General features: G+C 40.1%; 1 protein-coding gene across 1 annotated transcript; it reads left to right on the top strand.

Annotated features, from left to right (window-relative positions):
- The first annotated feature begins 12861 nt into the window (after positions 1-12861).
- LOC130612443 (synaptic vesicle 2-related protein-like) lies at positions 12862-14842 on the top strand. Its single transcript, XM_057433755.1, has one exon. The coding sequence runs from the start codon at positions 13331-13333 to the stop codon at positions 14666-14668; it is 1338 nt and encodes a 445-aa protein (XP_057289738.1). The 5' UTR covers positions 12862-13330; the 3' UTR covers positions 14669-14842.
- The last annotated feature ends 557 nt before the right edge of the window (positions 14843-15399 follow it).

Here is a 15399-nt window from a genome sequence, read left to right as displayed (position 1 = left end):
TACTCGCGCAGAAGTAATACTGCTTTCGGCTGACCTTGAAATTAGGAATGTCAGTCACAACCCAACAACCAATCAGAACAGCCAAATCAACCGTTTTGACCAATCAAATCAACAAAAAATATACGAATTCCAGTCGCTTTTTTACTTACATCGGCAGAAACGGCGAAAGGCAGAAGACAAATATACGCCATCCACAACCTAGTACACAGACCACGTAAATTCGAACGCCACACGCGCGTCAGGTCCGGGGCCGAACAAAATGCCGTAATATCGGTTGCTGGTTGACCGGCGTTTTGTTTTATTTTTCACTTATCTACATTCCTAAGGTTTGAAAAGATGTCAGTCGCTTGCCGGTTCTGACGTACGCTAGATCCGCTGTAGCATTGTAGAATAGAGGTAGAGAAATGTATGTTTTGGGACAGTCGCACATCACGCGCACGCACACCTCGCACACGCTACAGTCAAACCCCAACAAATCCCCGATCATCCAATACCATGCTGTGCTTAGTCATACAGGTCAAGGTAAAGTCCCTATTATACCGTGCTTAGTCATGCATAACGAGGTAAAGTCCCTAGTATGCTGTGTTTAGTCATGCATGTCAATGCTGCAAATGAGTAAAAAGAGTTCTGGCGCACATAGAGGTAAAGATGTGAACAAACGTCAACCCTTCAAGGTGAGTATATGTGGAAGCACTAATAATAAGGATGAGTCAATTCAAGACGCAAGAGATGTGCAACAAAGCTGTTGAGAAAATGGCCTGGGCGCTCATGCGTGTACCAGATCAATTCAAAACTCAAGACATGTGCAACAAGGCTGTAGGAGAGATGCCAGACATGCTAGGTTGGGTACCATACCACTTCAAGACACAGGACATGTGTAACGAGGCTTTCCTAAAGGACCATGAGATACTATGGTTTATTCCGGATCATTTAAAGACGCAGAACATGTGCAACAAAGCCGTTGAATATCATGCCTGTTTACTAAGGCTTATGCCAAGCAAGTTCAAAACGCGGGACAAGCGTGACAACATGCAAAGTATCGTCAAATCTGGAACAAAATCGAAGAGTTAATTTCTGAGCAATTGACGACGGAGCCTGTGGAAAAGGACCGTTACGTGAAAGCCAAGCTTAAATACTACAAGGACACGATAACGACTAAATTCCACGGTATGCCAGTACCCTATGATGAGCCATGCCAAGTCAGTGCCATCCTGGCACTATCATCGGTGTATGTACAAGGTAAAAACTACTACCATCAGGTACATGTTGTGGAATGTCGGTATAAGGACTTCAAAAAAGAATGGTTGCTGAGTGAGGATTAAAAAAAACATATGTTTTACAAGGCCTATAAAACATACAAAATTAAGGGCTGTAAGCAGGTGGTGATTCTACGTAGCACTTGCATACTGTACACACTGAAGTTTTTTTAAAACGTCATTTCTCCCTTCCTCCCGACCTTTCGCAACTACATAAGCACGCTCCTGTACATTGATGGCATCAACAATACGGTTAAGCCGCTGCTTCATCTGTTCCTTCAATAGCATATATTTTTGCTTCTCTTGTATAATTAGACTGATTTCATAACCTCATTTTCTACAGCCTTCGAGATAAGATCAACGATGGAATTCAGCTTTGATTCCGCGAGTCTGAGTGGGTTAGACAGGGCAGGCCTTGGACTACTGGAATATCTAGGTTAATTTCGCTACCCATTGCGCAACTACGGCCTTGGGCATCTCTGCTAAACACATGACGGATTCCGTACCCCTTGTCAACTCGATCTTCAAATTCCATGTCTATTACCACATGCGCCGCATCCTTACCACGATGAAGGTACCCATGCCGTATGACGATGGCTTTGCTCAGTACAAAAATCCCTACTCAACCTCTGGATGTCCGCAAGTATGCCGCGAGTATGGTGCTAACCCTAATGATTTGTACAAATTCAAGGCTGTCATGTCATCACTCATCAATGGTTCATGGTTGCCTCAGGTTTATGGTGATTCCAACCTTCCAAGGTCTGACGTCGGAAGGTCTGACCAAGCTAAGTGAAAGTATAAGGGTTTACGGGGTCTTGTTGCTTGGTTCTAAGGCAGGGGCTGAGGCATCCTTAATCGGGTCTGGTGCTGACAACTACACAGCAAGCCAGATTTTCTTACAAAAATTTGAAGCCATGGTGAGTAAGGACGAAAACGTGGGCAATGACATTACGCAACTCCAAAAAGTGTTGCAATATGCACGGACTCCCGTTAACTTCACCATCATGCCAAGCGTGTACATGCTGCCTTCTGATATGAACCTGCGTATCTGTAAAATTGCGGGGTACAACAACAATATCCTCATAGCACCCGCCGACGTAACTGTGGGGGTTCAAGTTGATGTAAATAGTGTGAAGCCTATTGTGAAGCATACAGAGGGCTGTCAAAACACCCCTTATACATACTACACCTCCCAAGCATACTATACCCACTATACATACCATGCACCCTAAGCATATTACACCTCCCAAACATGCCATAACTACCAAACATGCCATACCCCCTAAACCTCCTAAGTATACTACGCCCACTAGGCATAGTATACCCCTACACCACCTAGGCCGCTACGCCTCCTATACAGTCTCCTGAACAACCCCCACAACAACAACAACATGTATGCCATGTTTCCCAAAAACCACATGGAACACATCGTCCACCTTTTCAGCAGTGATGATAGTAATGTCACAATAGGCCAATTTTTTAACGAGAGATATGTGTTGCTTATCGATTTCCGAGCCTCTCCTGATCATACTATACATGGTAGTTGGAGACCTTTACAACAGTTATCAGACGGAATTACCCTCCATATAACCAAGAAAGCCGACGGAAGTGAGGATTTCAGGTGGTATGTGTACTTGCTTCAGGATGTGCAGTTGAATATATTGTACTAATAAAATGGCAACTGTCGCTGCTCTTGTTGCAAGCGCAGCAATCAACGCACTACCATTCAGCGGCACGAACTTCTTGTTTTCTAAGCTCTCAGGAGATGGAGATGCGGAGAGGAAAAGGCACGACCAAGCTATGGAGAAACTACAAAACGCCCAGTCCCAATGGGTACGGGACCGACAGGCTAAAATAGACTGGTTTAGTAAGCAAAAGGAATTGCAAATAAAGGCTGGTAAGAGCCTAAGGGAGCTTGAAGATGATATGTACAAGTACTACATTGCATTGAATGATAAGGTCCGGAAATTTTCTGATTACTATACGCCTTCTCCTAATTAAAAAGATGGGGAACTCAGGTGCACTGTCAGATCCTTGTCTTTGCTAGGATGTGTGGCGTACATGTATTTGTAAGAACGTTTTTAACATGTAATAAAGACATGTTAGAAGCATTACATATTGTTACTGAAGAAGAGGCGGAGAAGTTAGGTCAAATTCACTACATGCCAGAACATCTGTGGACCGGACGCAAGGCCACCAAACTGCTCGCGAAGGAGAGCGGTCTATTCAAAAAAGAAGGTTACTCATTGGCTGAGTAGGCAACTGCTATGGTTGAGACACATCAAGGTCCCGAAACGTATCAATTACCCCCATTCTTCCATTACGACACCCAATGAGATGCATCAATTTGATCTACTGTATATACCCAACGATAGGGTATATGGTAACACCTACAAGTACATATTGACAGGGGTAGATGTGGCTTCAAGATACAAGGTAGCTAGACCATTGCATACCAAAAAAGAAAGCGAGGTCGCAGACATGATCAAGGAAATTTATAAAGCAGGACCCCTGAGTTACCCTAAGATTTGTCAATGTGATAATGGTTCTGAATTCAAGTCAAATGTAACAAAATTGTTAGAGGGTAAAGGTGTCGAGATTAAACGGGCCACCGGGCCATTGTAGAAAGCTGCAACAAGGTACTTGCTGAGAGACTCTTCAAACCCCGCATGCACAAGAGTTGGTCTCTGAGGATACTAATAGTGTTTGGGTGAAAAACCTATCCGCTATCGTACAAAATCTCAACAATACAAAGACTGCCATGATTAGCATGAAACCTAACAGGGCGATCAAACTGGATGAAGTACCGCTCGCGAAAAGTCAGCAATATCATGAGGAAAAGGCTTTACCCGAAGATGGGCTGTACCTCTATTTGCTACAGCCGGAGGAGGAGCATGACGACTCTAAAAGATGTGCAACTGACGCCTTTTACAGCAAACATACTTACAGGTTGGATCGTATAGTAGCAGATAGCCGTATTTTGTACTATTTGAAAGATAGGCTTGAAAGAAGCTTCGTGTTGGAGGAATTGATGCTTATTCCTGAAGATGTTCAGGTACCTCCGAATGTTATCAAGGAGTGGTAATAGTTCTTCATTCGTTCCTCTAGAGCATCCAGATCTACTTCATCCTCGTTATCATCATCATCTTCATTAGGATCCTTTAAATAATCCAAAGGATGTAGGGTATAAAACGGGTATCCATAGACGATACCTTTGATGACATTTGGTTCATTTTCCAAATCAATATCGACCAAGCGTCTATCTGGTATCGGAAAGTTGAGTATGTCGCCTATTGTTGATATATTGGCCAAATCCGATAGTTTCAACTCCTTATCCTTGATGACCTGATAACAGATTGCGCTATAGTTTTTCTCTTTAATATCAACAATATGCAACCATAGACGTTTAATGTCATCCTCTAGATTCTCGTCGATCTCACTTGTCGCAAATGTCCCCCATGATTTTTCCCCTGATGCTACCCTATTCAAAAGCTCTTCGTCAGTAGGGTGTTCAAATCCTTCGTAGTATAATCCATCTCAATACCTAAAATTGTCCAGGCAGGTAGGACAACCAGTCACACACGCTGGCTTGATGCAACAGCGTAGTACGGGTACTTGTATATTGTAGTTCATTGTAAATTGATTTTTTTTACATAGGCTTCCACCTTTTTGATAGTTCACTGGCTTTTAACATACAGCCAAACTGGTCAGAAATGATAATTTTACTAGCCACAAGAGTAGTAAAATTAGTCCACGTTTAAGTCATATCATTCCGCGAGCTCCAGGAGACGTTCATGTCTATAGTGTTCACCAAGCCTGAAATGTATCACACGCTCGGGGTGGACTTCAATACATCCACGTTCCCGAAGCCATTTGTAGTGCACAATAGAATTCGGGATCTCTGCTAGTACAACAATCTCACCTTTGGGGTAGTCAACAAGCTTATTGGCCACAAATGGCAAGGTATGGAAAAGGATCGTTGTTGTTCTTCTGGATCACAACCTTTTCCGGGATCTTCGAGGTTAGGCACGGTACGTTGCTGTAATATTCTTACTTGGTCCTGGAGCTCATCAATCTCATCCCCCAACGCCATGAGTTGGTTATCACTATCGTCTAGATCGTTCTCGAGAATGGCGATGTCAATATTTATGTCCTCGAGGGCTTGCCGCTGCTTCTCAAGTTCATCTTGTAGTTTTTGAACACCTGCTGGGCCAGCCATCTGATGACCCTTACAGCCTTTGCTTTCCTGGAACGACGAACGATCTCCGATGCATCGTCTAATGTCATAAGGGATCATGTTCATTTTGGCCTTTTTTAAGGGGTGCGGCTGCCGCACCCCTCATGATATCACGGCGAGGTATGGTTTTCACGTCTCTGTATTGTGCCTTTATATCGCCGATGCCTAAAAACCTCCCCAGGTCAGCACACTTGAATAGAGGCTGATTATGGTTGCTAGACAGCAGGGTTTCAATGGCTCCTGCGGGCACGGAGTTGAATAGCGAAAGCTGGGAAAACAATTCTAATATATCAACGTAGGCCAGAGGGTTTCAAAATTGTGTCTGTTCACTCGAGAATCTTAGATTCTCGAGTGACCAGACGCATGTATAGACGCATAGATACACGTGTCTCGACTTTTTAAACTCAGCTTTGATATCATCCCGGTCGGGGATCATGTTCGTCTCTTCGTCGATCATCCTCATATCCGACTGTTCGTTTGGATACCACATAAACAGGGCTTTTTTCTGTCGTCTCAAATTTTTGGGCAAAGCAGTATAAGACTGTGTTAAGAGCCATAAACTATGCTTCTTATGCTTACTTGAAATAGCTAATTCAAGTAGGGAATGTCGCCGCTTGTCAAGGCTCTCGTCGGCTATACAGTCGTCGATGACAAACAAACTCTCCTCACCTACTAGTAACGAGGACTATTTTTGTATCGATTTAAAGAGTTGTTCCTTAGGGTCTATCAAAAACACATAAGTATCCTTCCAGAGCGAGGCCCTTTTAGGGTATGTCTTATTCCATTGCAGGGTAGGGCATAATATCAGTATGTTGTGATATTGGTGTCTGTATTCAATTTCCATAAGATCCAGGACACGTTGTGTTTTTTCGCATGATGTCGGGCCCGTGAAGATTGCCGTATGGGAGTCTTTTACTACATCTAACATTTTTTGGTAGGACCATTTATTACTTATTTTAGGGTATATCGCGGCACAGGCAGAACAAATCCATACACCGCCGTGATTGTTCACCAAAGACCCCCCGGCAGTCAGGGCAGAACTTAGTATTTCGAGTATGATATTCAAGGGGTAGAGGAGAATATGTAAATTTTCCCTGTAGGCATCGCAATGCCTTGTGGTACCTTTTGATGCGCCGTGCCTTCTGCGGGCTGATATGGTATGACTCGAAGGGTGTTCCGATGGGTAACAGTTCAGCGTACTGAGCTATAATGTCGCATGTAAACAGGGTATAGAGAAGTAGGTAATCTTCATCCTGTCTAAACCCTCTAATTTCCCTGCCAATATTAAGAGGGTCTACTTCGTCGTATATATTACGGTACTTGTTTTTTGACACTCCGCTTCCCCTTCGCCTCATCCAGGCAATCTATGCAACTTTTTGTTTGACTATCCCGCTCGTCCTGAAATTGTTCAGGGAAAGATGCTATTTGCATTTTGAGCATTCCTTCTCCATTTGTATTTTACAAGCCTATTCCGGGACATATCGGTGTTGGTATAATACCCTAGCAACATCGGCAAGCGTCGGAGACTTGCCTGATACCTATATGGTACCTTGTGATGAATATGTAAGAACCTATAATCTTCCCAGGTCATACTTTCAGAAAACTGGGCTTCAACATGAGCCCGTAGTGTTGCCCTTAGCTAATTATTTTCATATAGAGGCTGGTTGTTGGGGTGATTAACATTAGTGATATCACCACCGCCACATTCCTTGCATTGTATCTTTGACGATGATGCGGGCAAATCCCACCTCCCTTACAGTCTTTACAATGGCATCTCACCCTTTGAAAAGGGCACCTTGTGCGTTCCCTTGACGCCTTGTTAGCAGCAAGGCATTCCTTGCACTGTTGATTCACTGTTGACTGTTACACTTGATCTTGAAATGGTTCAAGGGGAGATAGAGTTTGCATTTTGAATAATTTTTAGCCTCCTAAAACGGTCTTATAGAGCATATCCAGGATCTCCTTCTCTTTTAGTGTTACGTTGCTTGTAGTCATTTATATTATAACATTTTGAACATTTTAATCTGTGGCTGCGCTTTGTCTTTCTGAGGTTCAGGGGTGGACTTGTGAGTTTCATTTTTGCTTCTACCAAACTTGTACCATATACCAACTCCTATGACAAGGACGGGCAAAGTCCATACACCGTACATGCAGACATTGTCCATCGACTTGTGAGGACCTGCAACAGGTTCTTGATTACCTGGTGAAGAACCTTTGCATTTTTTCTTCTGTAAATCGGCCTTCTTCTTTCGGTTCCATTCCGCAAGTCTCTTGCCAGCAGCAACACGACCCTCGTTCTTCTTGGTGATGACTTGGTTAGTTAGTTTGTTATAAGTCTAAAAACTTATAACAAATTACTTCTTTTTTACTACAAGATGGATAGTGAGGCATTGATCCTCAAGGATCTCCATAGTCTCTTTTATCCCTTTGAGTATAGCTTCGGGGGTGTTTAGATCCCTCTCAAAGAATCTCACGAACTCCCTAAAGGTCATGGCTTCTTTCTTTGGTGGAGCTATTCCAAGCTTCCTCTCCCTCATTAGTGCCGCTAACTGGTGCCCCTGGGCAACTCTTCCAGGGTGCTTTTTGTTTACTTCAACAACTTTTCCGCAGGTTGTTGCTGATTGATAATAACACTACACCCGCTGCTCATCTTTGTTCTCTTTGGTCTCCGCCTCATCCTCTTTTTTGCTCATATGCCTCGTGGTATGCTCTGCCACCAAAATTTGAGCCAGACATCTACCAATGGTGCAGTACACAAGGATCCCGTGGTCTGTCATGGCATCTCGGATAATAGGGTACTCTTTAATGTCCTTACGTAAATCATCAACGCTATCAATGTCACCAAAATTTCTGCAGGGGCTTCATCAAATATGGTAGCAGGCTGACTCATTCTCTTTATTGAACGGCTGTTACGAAAAAAAACAAAACGCTGTCAGGGTATAGGGTAGTATTACAGCAATTAGTAGGCATATGTCTATTTAGTTATTCTCAAGTGCCGGACCGGCGGCAATGGCCACAGGCCAGCGTCGTTATCTGGTCAGGTTGTACAAGCCTTGTCATCTGCCCTGTTAAACGCTAACTTGCTCACCTCTTGGGTGTAGATTTGATGGGTTTTTTCTGAATTAACACCTGGCTTTTGTAGATGTTTACGCCCTCCTCCAAGCATCGCCTATAGTCGTCAAAAGTGATGTTCTTCTTGGTCACACAGGGCGGTGACAGAAATGCGAAGGGTGTAAAGAGTTACACCCTTCGCATTTCTGTCACCACCCTCTTTTGTAAGACTCTCGTAAGCATATAGCTGGGCCCTAAGTGTTATAAACTCCGTCATCAACAATTCAAAGTACCATTTGCCATATAGTTGCAGTTCAGGCAAAAATGCATTGATTTTGTGCTCTTTGAAGTCTCACTACCTAGGAGTCTAGATAGACTTTTTACGGCTGTAAAGTGGGTCTTTGAACCATCTGTGATAAGCGGCAGGTTCACCTGCTTGATACGCTTAATATTGTACTCAGATCGCCGCAGGATATTGATCTTCTTCCCCGTTATGTATAGGACATTCACCGCAATGTCCATGTCATTCTTTTCAAACTTGGATATATCCTTAATAGTTGTTTTGAATTCTATATCTTCCTAATTATAGAGATTTATGTAGGGTCTCAGCTTAGTGATTCTTTGTACATCTTTTCAAATCTCTTCATGATATAAGCATGCTATAACAGCCCACTTGAAACACTCCTCGTCATCATTTTTTGGCTTGATGATGGCCTTTTTTGCAGCTATAAATTTTTGGTGTTCTATATATGATGAACCCCTTTTTAACCGCAGCTTATGGAAATCTACATCAAGGTGTAGAATTTGACCAATTGTGATTCTGCTCTGAGGTAGTGCCGGATGTTCCACGTGTGTCTTGACTTGAGCAAACAACCTATCCAGCATGTCGTCTACGTCGCTACCCTGGAAGATTTCTGTCATATTACTATTGAAGGCCTTCTTCACCTCAATGTACTCGTCGTTAGCCTCCTCCGAGTTTGGTAATATTTTCTTCCTCCACATTATCCACGGGGGCAGCTGTGCCGATCCCATTTCCTCTACCTGCTCCTCAACCTAGATTTTAAATACCCATTGACGTCGGTCCTTCTATACCAGGAATTCGAAAACTTCGAAAGGCCTTGTGGAGCGCATGCATATGTTCATGGAGTGTAAAATCTTGCTCCGGCTGATCATATAGATTTTGAATATCTGGAAGATAGTCTTTCTCGGCCTCCTGTTCGACCTCAGCATTAAGTGTAGGTTTCGCGATGATGTTATTTGCGCTATCATAGAGATTCATCACCTTACGCTTGAAGGCTGCAGAAGTTCTTTTAACTCCCTCTTTTATTGGTTGGGGAACAGCATCAACTAACCAGTTATACCATTCCAACATCTTGGTTCGGCGTTGGTACAATAGTCACAGGTCTCACTGTTTTTCGTTACCCAGCTCTTCTAGGTGGCCTCTGTGGTACCTTCTTTAATAGAGTAATCAGTTCAGCCTTACGTAGCCTGTAATACCCCGTAAGTCCACGGCTTTTCGCGACATCACGTAATTGTTTCACAGTGTGTGTGTCCATTTATTGAATGGATTTTATTTTGTCGGAGGATTTCATAGTGGTCAAAAACTAACACAGCTACTGCGCATGCGTTGATTTTTGATGACGTCAGCAGTATGCAGGGGGATTTACCTCTAGGTGCGCCAGAACTCTTTTTACTCATTTGCAGCATTGATATGCATGACTAAACACAGCATACTAGGGACTTTACATCGTTATGCATGACTAAGGACGGTATAATAGAGACTTTTGAATTGTATGACTAAGCACAGCATGGTATTGGATGATCGGGGATTTGTTGGGGAGTGAGTGTGGCGTGTGCGAGATGTGCGTGCGCGTGATGTGCGACTGCGCCAGAACATACATTTTTCTATCTCTAGAATCTAGAAATATGTGATTCCATGTATCAATAGGTGCAGCTAGAGTAGTTAAAAATAGCAGGGGCAAGAAGAAAACTGCGGTAGTGTTATCAGCAAGCCCGTAAACCTTTTATAAAAGCTTAACAAATTGAAATTTCCCGCAAAACTTGCAACTATTCCTATAAGTAAACGCTTTTCTAGGCGTAAGTGCGTAATTTATCGCCCATGTCAAAAGAAATTTTTTTGCACGATTTGTATTGTTGATTGTTTTGTTTTTCTGTAAATGTACCGCCAGATACTCAAGTCAGGTACATAGAAAATATATAACTATAAGTCGATTTTCCTTGCGTTAGTGGCAGTACTTTTTCTGATAACTACATGTGTCTTGTAAGAATATACTCTGTAAGAATATTCAAGATGAAATTAGACAAAAAATCCATTCTCTAGCCCAACAGCTCTGGGGACGAGAATGCAAAAAGTTAAGAATATCCTAGAAATAGGCTTATCTTAAGATTGAAATTTTATTAACTTTGTTAAGAATATACTAAGAATTATAACGAGATGATTTTTGCTCAAAAGTTAAGAATATTCATGTTAAAACAAAACGCAATATTCGTTACAAAAAAAGCCTGTATGACACAAGCAGTGTTTACAAAAAGAGCAGTGCGTAACCGCTGGGGAGGGAGGCTGTGCTAATTTTCCTTTTATAAAAAAAAGAAAGAAAAGAAAGGAAGAGACAGAAAGACAGAGAGAAATAAAAAACATAAAACAATGTTCTACCCATGGTCAAAACCACTGAATGCTTTAAGGGGGTGGCAGCACATTTTAAAAAGTCCAAATGCGATGTAAACTTTCTAAAAAGTGCTAGCACTTTTAAAAATTTCTAGTGTGTTCTTATCATTTTTTTATATTATTGTAGTCGTGTAATGTAAAGATGTATCTCTTTCTATCTTTTGATTACTGATGGAAATTGTTATCTAAATTTTGATGCCAGTTAACCAATGCAGCTTTTCTAGATAACAAAAATATCGAAACATTCCATCGTGATTTTCAACTTTGAGCCATGAGATCGTTGACGTCTAGAAGGGCATTTTCCGCCAATCTAGAGATGTCAATTTTAAATATTTTCCACTCGCCACCCACCATAGCGGCGCCTCGAGTAGCCACTATATAAAGTGAATTCATATAACTAACTAATTTTTCTATATATGCCCCCCAATATTAAAATTGTGGTTACAGGACTAAAAAGTGATGAAAAAAATTTACAAGTGCAATAAAAAGTATTCCCAATCTTTACGTGTTTCCTAAGCTAATCAAACTCTGCCATAACTTTCCCCAAACTATTGTTTAAAACTATCATTTTTACCTACACAAAACCAGCCAAACCAGCCAAAACTCCTAAACTTTTGGAACATTAAAAACATAAGAACAACAGGTAACACTTGTCAAGTGGTATGATACAGGCTAACTCTTAGCGATAATAATAATCAACAAGGATTAATTACAGTCAAACCTGTCTATATCGGGGACTTATAAATGTTGGTCATTTAACCGTGTTAGTGCCATCAGAAGTAGCCGTACTAAAAAAGAAAAAAAAGTAGTAAGACAAAGAGAGGAAGTGGTCGGGAAGAAGTCGTGTTGTCCATATGACGACACAACTTCCCGTCGTGACAAGTAAAATGACGAGCACAGAAAACACATCGAAGGACCATCAAAACACAAAGAACATAGAAAAAACTGGAATGGCTAATTCTTTCCTGTTTTAGATTAGTTGTAACAATTTTTAACAAGTTTAGGTAAATTCTGTATTTTCAGCCGAGCCCGTTACATACTGCTTCAATGATATAATGTAGATAGGATTTTTTATTTATTTCCGATCGTTGCAGTTTGAGCTCATTTTGATAGGAAAGAGGTTTTGAATAAAGAAATTCTAATATACTAATTTTTAGTGCCTTCTGAGGGATTTATGTAATTTCTAATTGCAGAAACAAAAAGTTTGCCAAAAGTTTTTTTTAAAAGTTTTAGCAATAAGTAAAACTTTGTTATTTTTTATGTTTTTATACCAGTGATATATTTATTATTTTTTCAACTATTTAAAGAAAATTGAATATTTAAAATTAACCTAAAAATTAGTTGAAACTTGAAATTTTGAATTCTCGCACTTATTTGCGATTTTTTTCCAAATGTGAATGAATTATTTTAAAAGCCAATTTATATAACTATCAAAAAATGTGTAATTTTATATACCTAATTTGATCAGTTGGTGAATAAATAAAAGAAAATTAGAATGGTCAATATATGAAAAGGTTGGTTTTTCTTAAATTGATCATGGTACAAATTCAAAACAGGTAGTCTGTAACGAATACAACTAGTAGGCCATTTGAGGTTTTTCATATGTTACAGTGGCAGACAATTGTGAAATGTTTTAGATTGAGATCTTGTCTAAGTTGTACCGAATTGAATAAGTTTCTTCTCACTGGTGGCCTCAAAAAAACACGCGTATCTTCTACTTATATGGAGTTATGTATCGACATCAAGCTATTAGATGGGTGTAACAGCATGTAGTGGGAACATGGGTATGGTCACTCAAGTTTCGAAAAAAAAAATATTTCCTTTAATTCCATTTGCAACGTGACAAAATAACTTTTTTGGGAATCAGACTGAAATTAAGTCATTAAGATTTCTCTTTCTATTTGTGTTTATTACTTTTTATTTACGAAACATGGAATTTAAGATAACTGATCCCCTGCTAAACTGTTTTTTTAAGCTTTGAATATTTCTTAGCTACTTTTATTGTCCCAACTGTTTAATAGAAGGAAATTGTTGAGAAAATTAGGAAATCATCTTCTTTTCTTTTTTAGTTTTGAAGGTTTTAAGCTTTAAACAGACAATATGGAGAGAGGAGAAACATCCTTAATAGAAGTTATTGACTATTTTGGCTACGGAAGCTTTTCATTAAAACTTACAGTTGTGGTTGGCTTTCTTTGGTTTCTTGATGGCATAGAGATAACATTGATATCATTGTTAGCTCCTCAACTAAAATGTAAGTGGAACTTGACCTCCTTTCAGGCTGCCATGACTTCAGCCAGCGTATTTATTGGTATGGCTAGTGGTGCAATATTTTGGGGTAAACTTGCTGATAAGTTAGGTCGGAAACCTTTTTCGATTCTTGGAACAGCTGTTATTTTTTATTTTGGTTTGCTTACTACAATGACATATAACTTTGCATGGTTCATGGCGATGCGTTTCTTTGTTGGAATTGGCCTTGGCAGTATCATATTATCGCCAATTTATGTTACTGAATTGATCAGCAGACGCTATCAAGGAAAGGTTATGCTTGGTATACAGTTCTTCTTCGCCTTCGGGAACTTTTACGTTGCATTTCTTGCCTATGCAGTGATGAATAGATTCGGATGGAGAGTATTTGTTTTCCTTGCTGCAACACCAATTGCATTTACATTCCCTTTGTTCATCTGGCTTCCTGAATCAGTGCATTACTTGGAAAACATTGGGGCTGTTGACAAAATTATGAAAGTTTTACGTGTGATATCACTGGAACACAAAATGCGTGTTCCAAAAAACATAGTATTCCGCAAACGCGTCAAGGATAGAGGAAGCTTATCGAAAGTGTTTGTTAAAAAAGACAGAGGAAATAGTTTACTGCTGATATTTCTTTTTGTTTTTGTTATGGTAACATATTTCGGTGTCGTCCTTTTAAACACAGAGCTGGAAGAGAAATCAGGATATCACAAAGAGACGGGTACCTGCCGCAGCCTAACAGATAGGGAATATCTACAGAACATGTTTGTTGTGTTTGGTGAAGTACCTGGCTTGCTGGTTTTTATGTTGGTCGTGGACAAAGTGTCTCATAAAACAGCCTTCCTTTCTGCTTTCGCGATAATTTCAGTAGGTTTGCTTGTCTTGTGGAAGTTTTACACTTCCATTTATGTAAGAACGTTTGTTATGTTTATCTTGAGAGGGACAGCAACATCATCACTTCAAATAGTTTGGTTATATAGCGCAGCAAGCAGTCCCACAAGCTATAGGGCCACATTGTTGGGACTATGCAGCGGAACTGGGCGTTGGGCATTGATATTTGTTCCTCTTTTAGTTCAATATTTGGTGCACGTATCATTTACAGGAACCATATTTGTTTTCATTGCGATCAACATGTTGAGTAGTGCTATTATTTTGATCAGAGAGAAGAATGTTGCTTCGCAGAAATCGTGACGATTACTTTAATGACAGAAATTCCTGCAAACAGAAATTACCGCAAACTGACATTTTAGTCGCGAAATTAACTCTTTGGAAATAAAAAGTAGTTTAGTAATTTCCAGTTACAAATTATCATAGTGTTTTTCAAGAGTGTTTCTTTTCAAAGCAAATATAAATACCTCAAGAGAATTTTTTTTGTCAATTTTACCAAAATTATTCCTTATTTTGGGTCTACTACACGAAAGCCCCTGAAAAAACCCTGTAAATGGAGAAATGTCACCAAGTCCCCTTTTTTAGGGAAATTCAAATTTGAGATTAGGACTTGCCAACTAATGCGTAAGCAAATCGAAAATTTGTGATATCTATAAAGTTTTGCGAATGAAGCGATTTGCAGGATTTTCTGGTAGCAAAGATTTTTGAGAGCTAATAAACCAACCGTACATTTTTTTGTGGATTCAATTTTTGCAACCCAACCTCGCTTTTGTTACATTTCACGTGGATTTAATTTTGTGCAGAAATTTTCTTAAAATGAGGGTGGACTAAAAAAAAAATCAATTTCTTACAACGCAAACTTAGAATAATAATAAAAAAATGTTCTCAAACTCTTGGCAAATTTGATTTTTCGCAAAAATTTATGTTCTCACGTTATGTGAGAACATTAAAACAAGGCATTAAAAGTGAAAAAAGGTTTTAAGAACTCTACCAGAATTGTTTTTTTTTTGTCAAGGATTTAATTAAAGAAGTAT

The sequence above is a fragment of the Hydractinia symbiolongicarpus genome, chromosome 10 (assembly GCF_029227915.1).
Source record: "Hydractinia symbiolongicarpus strain clone_291-10 chromosome 10, HSymV2.1, whole genome shotgun sequence".
Lineage (NCBI taxonomy): Eukaryota > Metazoa > Cnidaria > Hydrozoa > Anthoathecata > Hydractiniidae > Hydractinia > Hydractinia symbiolongicarpus.
The sequence above is the reverse complement of the archived record's forward strand: the minus strand, read 5'-3'. Positions and strand labels throughout refer to the sequence as shown.

Excerpts from the sequence above, each read along its gene's own strand:
- LOC130612443 (XM_057433755.1), top strand. The coding sequence starts at position 13,331 with ATGGAGAGAGGAGAAACATCCTTAATAGAAGTTATTGACTATTTTGGC.